The following is a 21000-nucleotide window of genomic DNA, read 5'->3' as shown; positions in this document are numbered from 1 at the left end:
CCAACCATGGACTACTCTCCAAAATCAGTTGCATTCTTGGACACACTCGTCTCCATCAAGGGCGGTCACCTCAGCACTTCGCTTTACCGCAAACCCACGGATAACCTCACACTTCTCCAGCTTCCACCCTAAACACATTAAAGAAGCCATCCCCGATGGACAGGCTCTCCGTATACACAGGATCTGCTCAGATGAGGAGGAGCGTAACAGGTTAAACTCCACAGAATGATACAGGCATAGAAGGTTTCAATTACGAGGACAGTTTAGAATTATAGATGATGGCTTGACACAATTCACACCTCTTTAACATGGGGTTACCCCATCTCTGGATCTGTAAAGATTTAATCACCTGCTAATGCTCGCATTCCAAGCATTGTCGGGCATCTTTGAATCTGTCTATATATATGTTTGTGGACCATACCTCTTCATTCACCTGAGGAAGGAGCAGCTCTCCGAAAGCTAGTGAAATCGAAACAAACCTGTTGGACTTTAACCTGGTGTTGTAAGACTTCTTACTAGAATTATAGAATGGTTCCAGCACAGGGTGCGGCCATTCCGCCCACCGTGTCCATGTCAGTCGCCCAGAGCTGGAAAATCTCAGCAGACCTGGCAGCATCTGTGGAGCGGGAACCAGAGAATGGGAAGTAGGGTCAGACTGGACTGGAAACTGTAACTCTGTTTCTCTCTCCACAGATGCTGCCAGAACAGCCGAGTTATCCAACATTGTCTATTTCTGTTGCAGCATTTTATGAAAAATCTCCATAGCGGCCTTGCCTTTGTGCTCGGCGGTTCTATTTATTTATTTAGTTCTGTGTAAATTTAGAGTACCCAATTCTTTTTTTTTTCCGATTAAGGGCCAATTTTGCGTGGCCAATCCACATACCTTGCACATCTTTGGGTTGTGGGGGTGAAACCCAAAGATGTGCAAGGTATGTGGAAACCCACGCACACATGGGAAGAATGAGCAAACTCCAGACGGGCAGTGACCCAGGGCCCGGATGACGCTTCTATTTATGAAGACTTGTCCCGTATGTAACGTATGGGCACTGAGTGCAATTTAGGACGGCCAATCCACCTAATCCACGACTTTGCACTGTGGGAGATATCCGGAGCACCCGGAGGAAACCCACGCAGACAGGGGCAGAACGTGAGGACTCCGCGGACAGGCAGTGAATCGAATCTGGTACCCTGGCGCTGTGAAGCCACAGTGCTAGCCACTTGTGCTACTGTGCTTTGTGCCCAGATAAGTTATTGCAGCGAATATATCAGTGGAGAACACGTGAAGAAATGAAAACGACATTTTAACACCGTTTCACCATGGTGTGGAACTGATATATCAAATAAAAAACCGCACGCTCGTGCACCCAGGTAACTGGCTGAATGCAATGGTTGTATGCAACCCCGATAAACCTTTGATTTGCTGAACAAGAATTTCCCCATCTCCACCTTAAACATAATCAATGTCCCGCTTCCGCGGCCTTCTGAGGCAGAGTTCCAAAGTCGCGCAACTCTCTGAGAGGGAGAAATCTCCTCATCTCCGTCCGAAAAAGAGCGACATCCTTGTTTTTAACTGCCCAGTAGTTCTGGTCTCACCCACGAGCAGTGAGATTGAACCAACTGGTTGGGCAGCACGGTAGCACAATGGTTAGCACAGTTGGTTCAATATTCTCAGATAATAATATGGAAGCGGTCAACGTGCGGCTCGAACCCTCGACCCTGGGAGGTAGAGTCCCATGCTCTACCGACTGAGCTATCCGAATGTTTGATGAAACTGCTCAAAAATATAAACTGAGCGGGTAAATCTGAAATATCCGGAAAGATTTACCAGCATTGCGGCTTTGAACGGAGTCATTTCGGGAACATTCCCACAGAGAGAAATTCCTGGAACCAGCGGCAGAAAAACATCCTGAGCTTGACGTGATTTGAACACGCAACCTTCTGATCTGGAGTCAGACGCGCTACCGTTGCGCCACAAGCCCAAGTGCGGACCACTACGGGTTTCTCCTCATAGATTTATGTTTTATTTACACCCAACTGTGCGAAATAAACGCAGAGAAGTCAGATTGAGGGATACGAAAGGGCCATGAAGTAAAGCAGCTGTACCACGTGGTTAAGGTGATGCACAATAATCCATTGTGCTCTGTACACGTGGCTTCAAATCCCATCCTCGTCTGTAACGTGTCTGTTGTGTCCCCTTCGTGAGGCTGAAGTGAAATTGCTGTGATTTTTAGTTTTGTCGGAGGGCTTGGGCAGTGAATAGTGGAACACTGTCCATATTGAAACCACATTAAAAATGATGAGAAAGTTACTTATTTCACTCCTCGCTGTACTTGCCACTAAATTCTGAGTGAGAACCTTTTTCCTTCCTCAGTTTGAAACTCACAAAGAGGCGCAAAGTTTCCAATTTATTATTGCGATGGCCGGGAATCGAACCCGGGTCAACTGCTTGGAAGGCAGCCATGCTGACCACTATACCACCATCGCTCACTGATTGGAGACGTGTCCTTTTGGTTCTTTAGATCAGTTTGATTTACTGTTTCGTAACAAATACTTAATTTGCGTAAGTTATTTCACTCCAATTTAAAATGCTCCTGAATGAAAGTGTTCGTGTCGCACGGCTCCGGTTCAGCCAGGAGACGGCACCAGTCCACAATAAATGTACATTCTATGTGTCATTACACAGGACACTTACTCTGGCCTGAGACCTTAACTTGTCCTTGTGTGCTGATGCTGCCATTTTCATCCTATTTCAGTAATCATAGAATACCTCCAGTGCAGAAGGAGGCCATTCGGCCCATCGAGTCGGCACCGACCCTCGGAAAGAGCACCCGATTTCGGCCCAAACGCACCTAACCTTTCGACTACGTCAGGTTGGCCGAGCGCAGGTCGCAGTCTCCTCTGGAGGTCAGGGCTCGAATCCCACTCCAGAAATTGACTTTTCCTCCGCGAGGCACCATCCAAACCTGGAACCCCTCCCTAACAGCGCTGTGTGTGGACATACACCATATGGACTTGCAGCGGTTCCAGAATCCCCTCACCGCCCATTCTCGCGGTCAATTAATGATAGATTGTAAATGTTTGGCCGAATCAGCGATAATCACAGCCAGAGGGACCTGCAAAAACCCTCAGAGCAGGAAAGGAAAGTCATTGTCCTTTGACCCAAAAGCAAAATACTGTGGATGCTGCAAATCTGAAACAAAGACAGAAAATGCTGGAAATATTCAGTTGATCCGGCAGCTTCTGTGGAGAGAAACAGATCGTTCCAATGAAAGGTCAGGTTGTGAAATGTTAACCATTTCTCTTTTCACAGATACTACAGATCCGTACAGTATTTCCTTGTGATTAGCTGAACATCCTCAGACTCTGTACCTTCGTCCGGTAAAGTGTCTGTTCCCTAAAGACAAATCTGGACTCAAATCCCAGCCCAGCCTTATTCCGTTTGACCACCTGTGCGATTGAGAACTTCCTCCACAACAGGGGGAAATGTGTTGGATTTCTAGTCGGAAAATATGCCTTTTGCAGGTTTAAATTCAGTAGAATATCTACAGAGATTGTAACGCAATGACTGATTTCAGCTGCCATCATCCAGTTGTTAAATCTTTCCACTAAAAATCCACTGGACTTTCCCCTTTGACTTGAGTCCTGCTCCCAGAGGATCAGTTCAGTATTTTCAGTAATATTATATTTTGAATTCTATGTCCAGAGAATTGTGACGCTGAAATTGCTCACACTTCTCTCCATTGTTATCTACTCTGCAGGTGTTGACTGCACCGTCTAATGGAGACATGCTCACAGGGCAGTGAGAGAGGCTTTCTTTCAGGCGCGAGGCCTCTTTTGGTCCATCAACAGCAACCGGATGTCTGCAGAGAAACTCAGAATACCGAGCCCCTCTTCTCAAGATGGACTTAATCAGGGACAAGATGTTGTTTGAAGAGAGAATCAAAGGTCTGAAGAATTGGTCTGAGATTCCTGGCGTTTTGTGAAGAGAACAAGGTGGTGGAGCAATGTGACAATAGCAGGATACGAGTTTGGGATATTATCCAGTCTGTGCTGGGGAGCCTGCGGGAAGGACGTTGTCTTGTCTGCCCACCCAAGCTGAATGTTGGGATTGAGGTGGTGATCAGGTTCCGAGAGGAGGGTGAAATCCTTTCACTGAGTTTCAAGCTCACAGTGCGGTTGAGTGTCTTGAGTTACAGGAAGATACAGACGGGATGGTCAAATGGGCAGAAAAGTGGCTGATGAAATTTCACGCTGCAAAATTAGATGTGATCCATTTGGTAGGGATTTTCGCAGTAACTTCATTGCAGTGTTAATATAAGCCTATTTGTGACAACAAAGAATATAATATTATTATTATTGGATTAATGTGAATGGCCTGACACTGGGAAGTCCTGAGGAACAAACGGACCTTGGAGTGTTTGTCCATAGATCTCTGAAGGCAGAAGGGCAGGTTAATAGGGTGGTGGAAAAGACATTTGAGATATTTGTCTTTATCAATCGGGGCATGGATTACAAAAGCAGAGAGGTCATGGTGGAGTTGTATAGAATGTTGGGGAGGTCACAGCTGGAGTACCGTGTGCAATTCTGGTCACCACATTCTAGGAAATATGTGACTGCACTGGGTGGGTTGCAGAGGTGATTCAGCAGGATGGTGCTTGGGATGGAACATTTAGGATATGAAGAGAGGTGGATAGGCTTGTTTTCTCTCTCACGCAGGAAAAGAGATGACTGAGGGGTGAACTCATCGAGGTGTACAAGATTATGATAGGTATAGACAGGGCGGATAGGGAGCACCTGTTCCCCTCAGTCACGAGGGGACACTATTATTCTGTGATTCTGTTACAGATCAGATCTTGGAGGTATCGCTGCTGTATTCCCAGGAGGTGGTGGTCTGATTCGGAGAGCAAAAGCTTCCATCGAGGACGGGGTTCTCAATAAGAACAAACTGGAGGTGTGGGATGTTAGAATCTGCTCAGCACTGATTCATTTTTATTCATTGTTGTGTCCTGGAATAAACACGTGGATTGTAGCTGTCCATTCAAAACAAAAATAGAATTCGGAAATGTCTGGCCAGTAACTTCACCATGTCCACGTTACATCACTCAGCATCCTCAGCTGCATCACATCTGGTCCACGTTTCCCTAGCAGAGCGCACAGTTTCACAGCAGAGAGTACATTTCCACTGGAGAGATCGTAGTTTCTCAGCAGAGCGCACAGTTCACGGCAGAGAACACAGTCCCACAGCAGAGGACACAGTAACACAGCAGAGAACACAGTAACACAGCAGAGAGCACAGTTTCACAGCAGAGAACACAGTAACACAGCAGAGAGCACATTTCCACAGGAGAGGTCGCCGTTTCCCAGCAGAGGCACAGTTCACAGCAGAGATCATATTCCACAGCAGAGAGCAGTTACACAGTAGAGATCTCGGTTCCACAGTAGAAATCACAGTTCAGCGGTAGAGAATATACTGAAATATCGGAAAGCAGTTTAATTAACATCAGGGAAGACCTGTCAATAACAGAGTGAAGATGCAGATAACACAGTCACACAAGAGGAAAGAGGGGAGATTTTACAACAAAGAACAAAGACAAAGAAAAGTACAGCAGAGGAACAGGCCCTTCGGCCCTCCAAGCCTGAGCCGACCATGTTGCCCACCTGAACTAAAATCTTCTCGTCTTCCTGGGTCCGTCTCCCTATATTCCCATCCTATTCATGTATTTGTCAAGATGCCCTTGAATGTCACTATCGTCCCTGCTTCCACCACCTCATCTGGCAGCGAGTTCCAGGCACCCACTAGCCTCTGTGTAAAAAAACTTGCCTCATACATCTCCTGTAAACCTTGCCTCTCACACCTTAAACCTATGCCCCCCAGTAATTGACCCCTCTACCCTGGGAAAAAGCCTCTGACTATCCACTCTGTCTATGCCCCTCATAATTTTGTAGACCACTTTCAGGTCACCCCTCAACCTCCGTCGTTCCAGTGAGAACAAACCAAATTTATTGAACTGCTCCTCATAGCTAATGCCCTCCATAATGCCCTCCATACCAGGCAACATCCTGGCAAATTTCTTCTGCACCCTCTCTAAAGCCTCCACATCCTTCTGGTAGTGTGGCGACCAGAATTGAACACTATACTCCATGTGTGGCCTAACTAAGGTCCTACACAGCTGCAACATGACTTGCCAATTCTTATACTCAGTGCCCGGGCCAATGAAGGCAAGCATGCCATATGCCTTCTTGACTACCTTCTCCACCTGTGTTGCCCCTTTCAGTGACCTGTGGACCTGTACACCTCGATCTCTCTGACTGTCAATACACTTGAGGGTTCTACCATTCACTGTATATTCCCTACCTGCATTAGATCTTCTAAAATGCATTACCTCACATTTGTCCCGATTAAACTCCATCTGCCATCTCTCCACCCAAGTCTCCAAACAGTCTAAATCCTGCTGTATCCTCTGACAGTCCTCATCGCTATCCGCAATTCCACCAACCTGTTTTCGTCTGCAAAATTACTAATCAGACCCGTTACATTTTTCTCCAAATCATTTATATATACTACGAACAGCAAAGATCCCAGCACTGATCCCTGCGGGACACCACCAGACATAGCCCTCCAGTCAGAAACGCACCCTTCCATTGCTACTCTCTGCCTTCTATGACCTAGCCAGGTCTGTATCCATCTTGTTAGCTCACCCCTGATCCCCTGTGACTTCACCTTTTGTACCAGTCTGCCATGAGGGACCTTGTCAAATGCTTTACTGAAGTCCATATAGACAACATCCACTGCCCTCGCTGCATCAATCATCTTTGTGACCTCTTCCAAAAATTCTATCAAGTTAGTGCGACATGACCTCCCCTTCACAAAACCGTGCTGCCTCTCTCTAATGCATCCATTTGTTTCCAAATGGGAGTAGATCCTGTCTCGAAGAATTCTCTCCAGTAATTTCCCTACGACTGATGTAAGACTCACCGATCTGTAGGTCCCTGCATTATCCTTGCTCCCCTTCTTAAACAAAGGAACAACATTGGCTATTCTCCAGTCCTCCGGGACATCACCTGAAGACAGAGAACACTGGAACTTAATGGGAACACTTTCTATATATGACCAGTCAGTCGATGTGTGTTATCTTGTGTAAGGTGACAGTGTCCAGCTGCTGTGTGTGTGTGTGTTGCATTGTTGGTGAGTTGCACAGTGGAATTGTGCCGCCAGGGTGCGCTGTCGAGCACATGTGGTCCTGATGAACAACATTGCGGGAGTAAGGAATTGTGTCGCTTCAACGCAGTAACAAATATGGAGCAGAGTGGCGCAGCGGAAGCGTGCTGGGCCCATAACCCAGAGGTCGATGGATCGAAACCATTCTCTGCTAGTTGTTTTTTATACTTTCCGTTACAGTCAAAAGAAACATTTAGCTTCTCACCACAAGTCTATCTGACATTTCTTTCCAGGAAACGGGTTTTTTACTCGGCTGGAAGGGGGTTCCAGCAAACACTTAATTTGTGCAACCAATGTCTGAAATGGCATTTACTCCCACAGGACACACGCTGTAAATGCTGCAAACACACACAGGCTTTCCATGATTGCAGAATGTTCAGCACTATTCACAACTCTTCTGTTAATGAAACAGTCCATGTCCAAATGCAGCAATCCTGGACAATATCCAGGCTTGGGCTGAAAAGTTCCAGGCAAAGACCATCTCTAATAAGTGAGAATCTAACCATCGCCCCTTGACATTCACCGGAATTCCCATCACTGAAACCCCACTGCCAACATCTGACTGATTGCCATTGGGCAGAAACTGAACTGGTCATATAAACACTGTGGCTAGAAGGCAGGCCAAAGACTCGGACTCCTGTGGCGAGGCACTCACTCCCTGACTCCCCAAACCCTGTCGACACAGCATAAATCAGGAATGTATTGGAATAATTTCCATCTCCTTTAACAGTTGCAATTTCAACAACACTGAATAGGTTTGACACCATCTAGGACAAAGCATCCTGCTTGATCGGTACCCCATCCACAAACACTCACTCGCTCCACCACTGATGCAGAGTGGCAGCGTGTATACCAGCTACAGGATTCACTGCAGGAAGTCACCAAGGCTCCTTTGGCAACACCTTCCAAACCCACATCCACCACCATCTAGAGAGGGACAAGGGCGGCCGACACCGCGACCTGGAGGCTCTCCTCCAGCCACTCACCATCATGTATTAGAACTATATCTCTGTTACTTCACTGCAGCTGGATTAATTATTTCTCTGATGTAATGTATCTGTCTCTGTGTATATCTGTGTCTGTGAGTACATGCATGTTTCTATGTATGTGTGTGTGTCTGAAAATATGTGTGAATGTTTATGTGCCTGTGTGTGTATACATGTATGTGCGGGTGTGTACAACTGTGTGTGTATAATGTGTGTGACCCTGTATACTGTGTGTGTACACGTGTATATTATACCTGTGTGTATGTTTGTGTATCCGTGTGTGTGCAACTGTGTGTATAATATGTGTGGGCCTGTACACTGTGTGTGTACGTGTGTAGAGCTGTGTGTGAATACCTGTGCATGTGTATGCTTGTGTGTGCGCGCACAGTCTTCCAATTGTATGTCATTATTGTTTCCTCTCTGAGAGTCTTTTAACCATTTCTAAATCTCTCAGAGGTACAATTGTTGAGTCTGATTGCTTTTTGTGATTGCTATTTATGAGTGAGTACAGTGTCTTTCAGCAGCTTACTCTGAACAACCGTTTGAGAGTAATCCTGAATCTGTCATGCTCCAGGACTCAGTGTGAGGATGGATCATAAGACCATAAGACATAGGAGCGGAAGTAAGGCCATTCGGCACATCGAGTCCACTCCACCATTCAATCATGGCTGATTTCAACTCCATTTACCAGCTCTCTCTCCATAGCCCTTAATTCCTCGAGAAATCAAGAATTTATCAACTTCTGTCTTAAAGAAACTCAACGTCCCGACCTCCACCGCCCTCTGTGGCAATGAATTCCACAGAACCACCACTCTCTGGCTGAAGAAATTTCTCCTCAGCTCTGTTCTAAAGTGACTCCCTTTTATTCTAAGGCTGTGCTCCCGGGTCCTTGTCTCCCCTGCTAATGGAAACAACTTCCCTCCGTCCACCCGATCTAAGCCATTCATTATCTTGTAAGTTTCTATTAGATCTCCCCTCAACCTCCTAAATTCCAATGAATATAATCCCAGGATCCTCAGACATTTATGAATTTTGTCACCGTTTAGAAAATAGTCCATGCCTCTATTCCTTTTTCCAAAGTGCAAGACCTCGCACTTGCGCACGTTGAATTTCATCAGCCATTTCTTGGACCACTCTCCTAAACTGTCTAAATCGTTCTGCAGCCTCCCCACCTCCTCCATACTACCTGCCCCTCCACCTATCTTTGTATCATCGGCAAACTTAGCCAGAATGCCCTCAGTCCCGTCTTCTAGATCGTTAATATATAAAGAGAACAGCGGCCCCAACACTGAACCCTGCGGGACACCACTCGTCACCGGTTGCCATTCTGAAAAAGAACCTTTTATCCCAACTCTCTGCCTTCTGCCTGACAGCCAATCGTCAATCCATGTTAGTACCTTGCCTCGAAGACCATGGGCCCTTATTTTACTCAGCAGTCTCCCGTGAGGCACCTTCTCAAAGGCCTTTTGGAAGTCAAGATAGATAACATCCATTGGCTCTCCTTGGTCTAACCTATTTGTTATCTCTTCAAAGAACTCTAACAGGTTTGTCAGGCACGACCACCCCTTACTAAATCCATGCTGACTTGTCCTAATCTGACCCTGCACTTCCAAGAATTTAGAAATCTCATCCTCAACAATGGATTCTAGAATCTTGCCAACAACCGAGGTTAGGCTAATTGGCCTATAAGTTTCCATCTTTTTCCTTGTTCCCTTCTCGAACAGGGGGGTTACAACAGCGATTTTCCAATCCTCTGGGACTTTCCGTGACTTTTGAAAGATCATAACTAACGCCTCCACTATTTCTTCAGCTATCTCCTTTAGAACTCTAGGATGTAGCCCATCTGGGCCCGGATATTTATCAATTTTTAGACCTCTTAGTTTCTCTAGCACTTTCTCCTTTGTGATGGCTACCATATTCAACTCTGCCCCCTGACTCTCCGGAATTGTTGGGATATTACTCATTTCTTCTACTGTGGAGACTGATGCAAAGTACCTATTTAGTTTCTCACCTATTTCCTTGTCTCCCATCACTAGATTACCAGCGTCATTTTGGAGCGGCCCAATGTCTACTTTTGCCTCCCGTTTGTTTTTAATGTATTTAAAGAAACCTTTGCTGTCATTCCTAAAGTTACTGGCTAGCCTACCTTCATAATTGATCCTCTCTTTCCTTATTTCTCTCTTTGTTATCCTCTGTTTGTTTTTGTAGCCTTCCCAATCTTCTGACTTCCCACTACTCTTTCCACATTATAGGCTTTCTCTTTCGCTTTGATGCATTCCCTATCTTCCTTTGTCAGCCATGGCTGCCTAATCCCCCCTCTGATAACCTTTCTTTTCTTTGGGATGAACCTCTGTACTGTGTCCTCAATTACTCCCAGAAACTCCTGCCATTGCTGTTCTACTGTCTTTCCCACTAGGCTCTGCTCCCAGTCGATTTTCGTCAGTTCCTCCCTCATGCCCATGTAGTTACCTTTATTTAACTGTAACACCTTTACATCTGATTCTACCTTCTTTCTTTCAAATTGAAGATTGAATTCTACCATATTATGATCACTGCCTCCTAAATGTTCCCTTACTTTAAGATCTTTAATCAAGTCTGGCTCATTACATAACACTAAGTCCAGAATGGCCTGTTCCCTCGTGGGCTCCATCACAAGCTGTTCCAAAAAGCCCTCCTGTAAACATTCAATGAATTCCCTTTCCTTGGGTCCACTGGCAGCATTATTTACCCAGTCCACCTGCATATTGAAGTCCCCCATGATCACTGTGACCTTGCCTTTCTGACATGCCCTTTCTATTTCGTGGTGCATTTTGTGCCCTGCAGTCCTGACCACTGTTAGGAGGCCTGTACATAACTCCCATTATGGTTTTTTTGCCATTGTGGTTCCTCAACTCTACCCACACAGACGCCACATCATCTGACCCTCTGTCGTTGAGTGCTATTGATTTAATTTCATTGCTAATTAACAAGGCAACCCCGCCCCCTCTGCCCACTTCTCTGTCTTTTCCATAGGTTGTGAATCCCTGGATGTTTAAATGCCAGTCCTGAACCCCCTGCAACCACGTCTCTGTGATGCCTACCACATCATACCTGCCAGTCACAATCTGGGCCACAAGCTCATCTACCTTGTTCCGTACACTGCGCGCATTTAAATATAGCACCTTTAATTCTCTATTGACCGTCCCTTTTTGTTTTCATAGTGTGGTGGACTTTGGTTTACTGAGCCTTTCCATACACTGTGTCATATTTTGTGGGATGGGGACTCTTGTAACCTCTCCTGAGTTTTGTCTTTTCGTGCTTTTTTGTATTCCTAAGCAGCTACGCTTCCCACTGATTACTTCATCTCTTGGTTCCCTGACTTTCCCTTCCCCCCCAATCTCTAGTTTAAAGTCCGATTGACTACCCTATTTACTCTTTTCGCCAGAACACTGGTCCCAGCTCGGTTCAGGTGGAGACCATCCCAACGGTATAGGTCCCCCCTGTCCCAAAACTATGCCAGTGTCCCATGAAAAGGAACCCCTCTTTCCCACACCACTCTTTCAGCCACGTGTTAACTTCCCTTATTCTTGCCTCCCTATGCCAATTTGCATGTGGCTCAGGCAGTAATCCGGAGATTATGACCCTTGAGGACCTGTTTTTTAATTTGAATCCTAGCTCTTTATAATCTCTAAACAGGTCCTCTTTCCTAGACTTGCCTATGTTGTTGGTACCGACATGGACCACAACAACTGGATCCTCCCCCTCCCTCTCCAGTATCCTTTCAAGCCGGTCAGAGATGTCCCGCACCCTAGCACCGGGCAGGCAACATACCATGCGGGACTCTTTATCCTGCTCACAAAGGATACTATCTATCCCCCTGATAATAGAATCCCCTACAACTACAACTTGCCTATTTACTCCCTCCCCTTGAATGGCCTGCTGAACCATGGTGCCTTGGTCAGCTGACTCATCCTTCCTGCAGCCCTGTTCGCCATCCACACAGGGAGCAAGTGCCTCATACCTGTTGGACAGGGTCAAGGGATGAGGCTCCTGAGTTCCTGACTGCTGGTTCCCTTTACCTGCCTGACTTGCAGTCACACCCTGCTGTCCGTGGCCACGGGCAGGATTTAAACTACTTACTCTGACAGGTGTAACTGCCTCCTGAAACACAGTGTCCAGGTAAGTCTCCCCCTCCCGGATGTGCCTCAGTGTTTGAAACTCAGACTCCAGGTCATCAACTCTGAGCCGGAGCTCTTCGAGCAGCCAACACTTACAGCAGATGTGATCGCTGCAGCTCGCAATGGGATCTGCCAGCTCCCACATCAAGCAGCTCAAGCACATCACCTGACCAGCCATCACTAATTAATTAATTAGTTTAATTTAAGTGTCCGAGTTTAGCTGTGTTTTTTTTTAAATTTGGGGCAGATTTGCTATCAACCAATCAGATCACAGCTTCCCTCTGCCGTCACTTTTGGGGGGAAAAAACTGGAAAACGAAGTTACCGTTAGGTTTTTATCCTCACAGAGACTGCTCCTCCTCCTCCGAACGGCTCCCGAAATTAGGCCCGAAAAAAGAGAGAGAACAAAACAGCCGAGAAAAAGCACCTTCTCCCACTCTTCACCGAATTACCTCACTGCACCAAATTCTCACTCTGTCTGTGTCTCACTCACTCAGGCTGTGTCTCCTTGACCTGCGCAATGCTTACTAAGTTCACTTTCTGTCTGTCTTTTATACAGACTTTAGGATGACTCACACTAAAACTTCAAAGAGAAGAATACAATGTGTACCTTTGTGCCCCTCAACAGGCCTCAGGTGACTGCCAGATAACTGCCTTTCAGCAATTAGGGTGGGGGCAGCTTCAGCCAATCAGACACTAATCTACACTGCACTTTTAACTGAAAAACAGCAAAATTAGATTAACCACTTACCTTTCCTGGTTACCTCACTGCACCAAATTACCAAATTCTCACTCTGTCTGTGTCTCACTCACTCAGGCTGTGTCTCCTTGACCTGCGCAATGCGTTCAGATCCTACTCTGAACATGTGTCTATGAAATATCCTGCATCTGTCACACTGCAGGACTCAGTGTGATGATGGATCTTAGTCTGAATATGTGTTTGAGGATTATCCTGTACCTGTCAGGCTCTGTGACTCAGTGGGAGGATGCGGTTCAGGATGTGACATTTCAATCTCTGGGACAGTTTATAAGTTTGCATTCAATCCACGTAAATTTCCAGCACTGAAAGAAACCATTGCTGTGGGAGGTTTGAAGCAAACAATGCGAGAGTTTTGGACCAGCATTTAATATCAGAACACAATTGTGAAAGATAATGTAACCTTCAACCTGATACTGGATTGCTCTGGAAGTTTAACTCAGGTTGTACACATTGATTTGATCTGTGCCACTCAATCTGATTCAGAGTCAGAATTTTGACATGAATGTAAAATGGACCACAGTCTGGAATTGATACAGTATCTTCCATCAGGGACAGATTCAGTGAGAATTTTCCAATAGTTTGCAAATTACATCTCAGTTCATAGTCAGCAAAATTATATTGTATCTTTTATTTTCATAAACTAGGTGGGTTTTAAACAAGAATCAGTTTGTATCTTTGTCGCTTTCAGCATATCTCAATCTGAGAATGCACCTGATATTTGTGTTTGCAGCTAATGTATTTGTGAGGACGCACTCTGAGGATTAGTACAGCCACCCCTGATGTGAGTGATGTAACTGGTATTTAACTCGAATCTCAGAGTACATTATTACGGTTAATTGTGTAATCCTTAACCTGAAACCATGTGTCAGTTTTCTCTGATATTGATTATTTCACTAAGCTGCTCCATTGTGGAACTGATACAGTGATGATGAGAATGGGTGAGAATTTGCACTGGGATTTATGGGGCCTCCTGTCAGTGGTACTGAGTTAGGGTGACATGGACACAGCGTCTGTCTCTCCTGCTGTTTGATTGATGGGTTGAAAATGTGTCTCTGGAACAGTTTCTGCTGCCTGAGACTGTGGAACTGATGACCTGTCTGTGTCTCTTTGCTCTGTCAGTGACAATGTGTGTGGGAAGGAGGTGGAGACACTCTTCCCTGTAACTTGTGTGGAGGAAACATCACATTTATTCATCTTCAGAAGATTCTGGTATTTGTCTGTGGAAACAAATGATATTTAAAAACTAAAGGACAGTCAACCATTAACCAATCACAGGCCAGGGAGAAGAATGTGGAGTTTTGATTGGCTGACATTTTCAAATTCGAAACTCCCGCCAATTTCAGTTCAGGAAAACCCAAATAACGGAACGGCTCAATGTTCAGGAAACTATTTGAATCTCACACTTGGTGATCTGTTTATTGATTTTTCCATCCCAGAATCCGGGCGCTATTTTAGTAACAGATTGAATTTGTCAATCTCTTCTCTGTAACCGGCGGTAATAAGACCCCGTTCAGCAATTTAAAACGGAGCAAATCTCAGCTCACTGCAAAAGCAGAAACATCGAGATTACCAACCAACTCCTTCACACAGGCTTCACAGGGACAGAGAGAAAGGGCTGATTTCGGAGCCTCTCTCCTGAAAGCGGCCGGGAATGTTACACTGGGAAGTGTGGAGAGAATCCCCGACTCTATCCAGCCGGTGGAACAGGCAGCTTTGTGTCCGGAGAATAGGGAGGGCCGGGGAGAGGCAGATCTTAAAGCGCTGCAATGGACTCAGGCCCTGTGTGTGCTCAAATCTCGCTGATTCCGTCTCCTGGGAAAACTGCGGAATAAACAGATCAGCCCGAAAATAACCTCTTCATTCCCGCCTTTACTCTGTTCCGGGAGCGGGAAACACATCACCCGAGAGAAAAAAATAATAATTTCCTGATGAATTTAACTCACTAGTTGTTAAACTCTGAATATAGTTATCATTAAATTGAAATAATTACCTCCTGAAATTGTGTTTCTCCTCATTGTCCGTCACAAATACCAGACTGGGTTTAAAATCCGCTCTCAATTCAGTTTGATTCTGTTCTGTGTGAAACTGTCTGTGACGGGCGGGTATGAAGCCACATTCACAACATTCTGGAACGGGACAAATCTCTATCCTCCACAAAGAGATTTCTCATCAAGTCAATGCGGGAAAAGATGGTGCAGCTTTTTCACAGAGATTGTGGGTGGCTCTTAAAAGAGCCGTTGTGTTTGGGGTGGTTTTCAGTCCATTGTGGAGTTTTACTTGGAGCTGGTGTACTTGGTCACCGCCTTTGTCCCTTCCGACACGGCGTGCTTGGCCAGTTCCCCGGGCAGCAGCAGGCGCACGGCGGTCTGGATCTCCCGGGAGCTGATGGTGCTGCGCTTGTTGTAATGGGCCAGGCGGGAAGCCTCACCCGCGATGCGCTCGAAAATATCGTTGACGAACGAGTTCATGATGCTCATGGCCTTGGAGGAGATGCCGGTGTCGGGGTGAACCTGCTTCATCACTTTGTAGATGTAGATGGAGTAACTCTCCTTTCTCGACTTTCGCCGCTTCTTGCCGCCCTTTACTGCCGGTTTCTTAATGACTTTCTTGGCTCCCTTCTTGGAAGCTGGTTTCGATGTTGGTTTCTTCTCGTCAGCCATCGTCAATATCACCCAGAAATAAAGCAAACCCCTTCCGAGCGCTGATTAAATAGACAGAGCCTCACATCTATGCTAATGAGGAATGGGGAAAGGAATGATTGTGATTGGACATTGTGAACATGAGGACAGCCAGTTATGTTCTGTTTATTTGATTAAATATAAAAGCAGACCAGTCAAAATTAGGATTTTCCACCAATCAGAAACCATCTTATACAAACATGAACTACATTTCAGAAACAATGTCCCCAGTCCCAGTTTGTCAGTGTGTAAAGATCCACCGGGAAAAGTCACTTGTCTGTCGGTGAGAGGGACTCTTCACCACAGAGGGAATGTGCAGGACTGTGGGGTTCATTCAAGAACTGTGAGTGTCTTGTAATATGTGAGTGTGAGTGTGAGACAGTGTGTGAGTGTGGGATTTACTCACTCTCTGATACAGTGTGCGAGTGTGGGATGTACTCACTCTCTGATACAGTGTGTGAGTGTGGGATTTACTCACTCTCTGATACAGTGTGTGAGTGGGATTTACTCACTCTCTGATACAGTGTGTGGGTGTGGGAATTACTCACTCTCTGATACAGTGTGAGTGTGGGATTTACTCACTCTCTGATACAGTGTGTGAGTGTGGGATTTACTCACTCTCTGATACAGTGTGAGAGTGTGGGATTTACTCACTCTGATAGAGTGTGTGAGTGTGTGATTTACTCACTCTCTGATACAGTGTGTGAGTGTGGGATTTACTCACTCTCTGATACAGTGTGAGTGTGGGATTTACTCACTCTCTGATACAGTGTGTTTGTGTGGGATTTACTCACTCTCTGATACAGTGTGTGAGTGTGGGATTTACTCACTCTCTGATACAGTGTGTGAGTGTGGGATTTACTCACTCTGATAGTGTGTTTGTGGGATTTACTCACTCTCTAATACAGTGTGTGAGTGTGGGATTTACTCACTCTCTGATACAGTGTGTGAGTGTGGGATTTCCTCACTCTCTGATACAGTGTGTGTGTGTGGGGGATTTCCTCACTCTCTGATACAGTGTGTGAGTGTGGGATTTCCTCACTCTCTGATACAGTGTGAGAGTGTGGGATTTACTCACTCTCTGATACAGTGTGTGAGTGTGGAATTTACTCACTATCTGATACAGTGTGTGAGTGTGGGATTTACAAACTCTGATAGTGTGTCTGTGGGATTTACTCACTCTCTGATACAGTGTGTGTGTGGGATTTACTTGCTCTCTGATACAGTGTGTGAGTGTGGGGTTTACTCACTCTCTGATACAGTGTGTGATTTATTCACTCTCTGATACAGTGTGAGTGTGGGATTTCCTCACTCTCTGATACAGTGTGTGTGTGTGGGGTTTACTCACTCTCTGATACAGTGTGTGTGTGGGATTTACTTGCTCTCTGAACAGTCTGTGAGTGTGGGATTTACTCACTTTCTGATACAGTGTGTGTGTGGGATTTACTCACTCTCTGATACAGTGTGTGAGTGTGGGATTTACTCACTCTCTGATGGTGTGTGTGGGATTTACTCACTCTCTGATACAGTATGTGAGTGTGGGATTTACTCACTCTCTGATACAGTATGTGAGTGTGGGATTTCCTCCCTCTCTGATACTGTGTGTGAGTGTGAGATTTACTCACTCTCTGATACAGCGTTTTATGTGGGGAATTTACTCACTCTCTGATACAGTGTGAGAGTGTGGGATTTACTCACTCTGATACAGTGTGAGAGTGTGGGATTTACTCACTCTCTGACACAGGATGTGAGTGTGGGATTTACTCGCTCTCTGATACAGTGTGTGAGTGTGGGATTTACTCACTCTCTGATACAGTGTGTGAGTGTGGGGTTTACTCACTCTCTGATACAGTGTGTGAGTGTGGGATTTACTCACTCTCTGATGGTGTGTGTGGGATTTACTCACTCTCTGATACAGTATGTGAGTGTGGGATTTACTCACTCTCTGATACAGTATGTGAGTGTGGGATTTCCTCCCTCTCTGATATGTGTGTGAGTGTGAGATTTACTCACTCTCTGATACAGCGTTTTATGTGGGGAATTTACTCACTCTCTGATACAGTGTGAGAGTGTGGGATTTACTCACTCTGATACAGTGTGAGAGTGTGGGATTTACTCACTCTCTGACACAGGATGTGAGTGTGGGATTTACTCGCTCTCTGATACAGTGTGTGAGTGTGGGATTTACTCACTCTCTGATACAGTGTGTGAGTGTGGGATTTACTCACTCTCTGATACAGTGTGTGAGTGTGGGATTTACTCACTCTCTGATACAGTGTGTGAGTGTGAGTATTACTGTAGCTGAAGCCTTACCAACATTTTACAGTTCCAGCAGAACCTGCGTGTTCGTAAACTCTATGCCTCGGCTAATATAGACTGTGGTACCATAGGCCTGGCATTTTCAAGCTCAGGGTTGTGACCTGTGGGTGGATCTCAGGAAGGTTCCAGGATGTTGGCGGTGATCAAGATTGCGGGAGGAATGGCCAATGGTCACGACCAGCTTTTAAAAGTGTCGGCCGTTATGGCTGTTTGAGATTAACGGCCATCCCGCGCATGCCTGCCTTATCATCTAGCGCGCAAGGTGTACCGGCTCCTCCTGATGTCAGTGCACTGTCCTATGCCAGTTATTTTCAGCAAATTCTCGAGTCCTCCCAGTGGAAGCGCTGGCAGACTGCAGGTCACACGCCCCGTACGCTGACATCACGTGTTCTGGGCCCGAGAGAGATTCCTCCATTTAGCAGCTGCCAGCAGTGCTGGAGTGAACTCCAGGGCCTCTGGTGAACAACCCATGAAGAAGCTGAAAACAGGAACAAAGCAGCACAACGATGATTATTTGAGGGGTGGGTTTATAAATTGTGCCACTGCAATCAGTAGTCAAATTTCATGGGTGTTACATACAGGGAATTACTGGCAAATGAATGTTTAAAACCTCAAATTGTCAAAGATGTTTGAAGAATAAACATGGTGAGTTCGAGGACAAACCTCTGTAATTTTTTCAACGGATGCAGTGAGATCTTCAATCATCAGCTGGAGTCATTATCAGAAATGTAACATTGAATAACAAAGCAAGTGAGATCGTGGGGACCAAGCAGGCTCACCTGTCACATTAAAGTCAAGTGAAAATGGTGGGTCGCGAAGATCAGCCGCGATGGTCGCAAAGGCCGCCCAGCGTTGGTCCCGAAGGATGGCCGGTTGGTAAAAATGGGACCCCGGTTAAAAAGATGGATCCACACTGCCATAGGCTTCCTTAACCATTGTATCCAGCTGCTCTGCTACCTTAAGGTACTGGTGTACATGCACACCAAGATCCCTCCGGTCCTTCGTGCCTCCCAGCGTCCTGCCATTTATCATGTATTTTCTTGTCTTGTTTGTCCTGCCCAAGTGCATCTCTTCCAGATTGAATTCCGTTTGCCACTGATCAGTCCATCTGTGTCCTCCTGTATTCGGAGGCTATCCTCCTCAATATTTACCACCCCACCAAATTTCATATTAGCAGCAAACTTACTGATCAACCCTCCTATATTCATATCTAAAGCATTTGTATCAACCACAAACAGCCAGGGCCTCAACACTGATCCCTGTGGGAAACCACTGGACACGATCTTCCAATCAGAGGCTCTGGACTGGTTTAGCACAGTGGACTAAGCAGCTGGCATGTAATGCAGAACAATGCCAGCCGCGAAGGTTCAATTCCCGTACCGGCCTCCCCGAACTGGTGCCGGAATGTGGCGACTTGGTGCTTTTCACAGTAACTTCATTGAAGCCTACTTGTGACAATAAGCAATTATTATTGTTAGAAAAACACTCCTCCACCAACAGCCTCTGCTTCCTGCCACTCAGCAATTTTGGATCCAATTTGCCAAATTTCCTTCAGTCCCTTGGGCATGTGTCTTCACATCAGTCACCCATGTGGGACCTGATGAAAAGCCTTGCTGAAGTCCAAGTAGATTACGTCAAATGCATTTCACTCATCTACACACCTGTTCACCTCTTCGAAACATTCAATCCATTTCGCTTCTGCTGTTTTGAGCCCTCGATATCTGCCACAAGCCTCCCCTTTTCTACTTATCCAACACTGTATATCTCTCAATATACATGGTTGACTAGATATGTTGGTCCCACCCTTTTCTTGATTGGAACATGTTGGCCGTGTACTCTCCCTATTTCCTTGTTGAATGTGTCCCACTGTTCTGTCACAGATTTACCTAAAGGTGTCTGCTCCCGATCCACTCTGGCCAAATCAGATCTGATCTGATTCAAATCAGCCTTCCTCCAGTTGTGAACTTTGATCTCAGGTCCATCCTTGTCCTTTTCCATGACTATCTTGAATCTAATGAAGTTATGATCACTGTCTGCAAAATGCTCCCCCAACGATACTTCAACCACTTGTCCAGCTTCGTTACTGAAAGTGAAGTCCAAGACCGCCCCTCTCTTGTCTGTCCTTCTACGTACTGGCTTAAAAAGTTCTCATGGATGTATTTAAAGAATTCCGCTCCCTCTAAACCTTTCGCACTATGACTACCCCAGTTCATATTGGGGAAGTTGAGATCCCCCACTGTTCCCACTATCACAACCCTATTACTTTTCCTCTTCTCTGAAATTTTCCTCCATATTTGCTCTAATGTTAGCTCTAATATTTGGGCCCCACAAGGCTGCCTACTTAGCCCCTTACTATACTCCCTGTACACACACGACTGAGTGGAAAATTTGGTTCCAACTCCATCTACACGTTTGCAGACGATACGACCATAGTGGGCCGGATCGCGAATAACGACGACTCAGAATGCAGGAGGGAGATTGAGAATCTAGTGGAGTGGTGCAGCGACAACAACCTCTCCCTCAATGCCAGCAAAACTAAAGAATCATAGAATTTACAGAGCAGAAAGAGGCCATTCGGCCCATCGAGACTGCACCCACTCTTTGAAAGAGCACCCTCCCCAAGCCCACACCTCCACCCTATCCCCATAACCCAGTAACCCCACCCAACACTAAGGGCAATTTTGGACACTAAGGGCAATTTATTATGGCCAATCCACCTAACCTGCACATCTTTGGACTGTGGGAGGAAACCGGAGCACCCGGAGGAAACCCACGCACACACGGGGAGAACGTGCAGACTCCGCTCAGACACTGACCCACGCCGGGAATCGAAACTGGGACCCTGGAGCTGTGAAGCAATTGTGCTAACCACCATGCTACCG

General features: G+C 46.0%; 1 protein-coding gene and 3 non-coding genes across 5 annotated transcripts; 1 reads left to right on the top strand and 3 right to left on the bottom strand.

The window, feature by feature from the left end:
• Positions 1–1907: 1907 nt before the first annotated feature.
• Positions 1908–1979, bottom strand: trnaw-cca (transfer RNA tryptophan (anticodon CCA)). The gene has a single exon. It is a non-coding gene; the product is annotated as a tRNA-Trp (tRNA).
• A 433-nt stretch (positions 1980–2412) lies between these two features.
• trnag-ucc (transfer RNA glycine (anticodon UCC)) lies at positions 2413–2484 on the bottom strand. The gene has a single exon. It is a non-coding gene; the product is annotated as a tRNA-Gly (tRNA).
• Positions 2485–4954: 2470 nt separating this feature from the next.
• Positions 4955–18571, bottom strand: LOC140400058 (histone H2B-like). 2 transcript variants are annotated; one of them, XM_072489538.1, is made up of 3 exons: positions 15112–18571; positions 6977–7062; positions 4955–5470 (listed from the first exon to the last, which is right to left on the bottom strand). In XM_072489538.1, exon 1 carries the CDS (start codon positions 15779–15781, stop codon positions 15395–15397), a length of 387 nt encoding a protein of 128 aa, XP_072345639.1. In that variant the 5' UTR covers positions 15782–18571; the 3' UTR covers positions 4955–5470; positions 6977–7062; positions 15112–15394. The 2 variants fall into 2 exon arrangements, with proteins under 2 accessions (XP_072345639.1, XP_072345640.1); XM_072489539.1 differs by lacking the exon at positions 6977–7062.
• On the top strand, positions 7302–7373 carry trnam-cau (transfer RNA methionine (anticodon CAU)). The gene has a single exon. It is a non-coding gene; the product is annotated as a tRNA-Met (tRNA).
• Positions 18572–21000: the final 2429 nt, after the last annotated feature.

Source organism: Scyliorhinus torazame, chromosome 24 (assembly GCF_047496885.1).
Source record: "Scyliorhinus torazame isolate Kashiwa2021f chromosome 24, sScyTor2.1, whole genome shotgun sequence".
Taxonomy (NCBI): Eukaryota; Metazoa; Chordata; class Chondrichthyes; order Carcharhiniformes; family Scyliorhinidae; genus Scyliorhinus; species Scyliorhinus torazame.
Note: the sequence above shows the minus strand (reverse complement) of the source record. Positions and strands in the feature narration are given on the sequence as shown.

What these genes read in the sequence shown, in the direction of transcription:
- LOC140400058 (XM_072489538.1), bottom strand. Translation starts at nt 15,781, where the DNA reads ATGGCTGACGAGAAGAAACCAACATCGAAACCAGCTTCCAAGAAGGGA.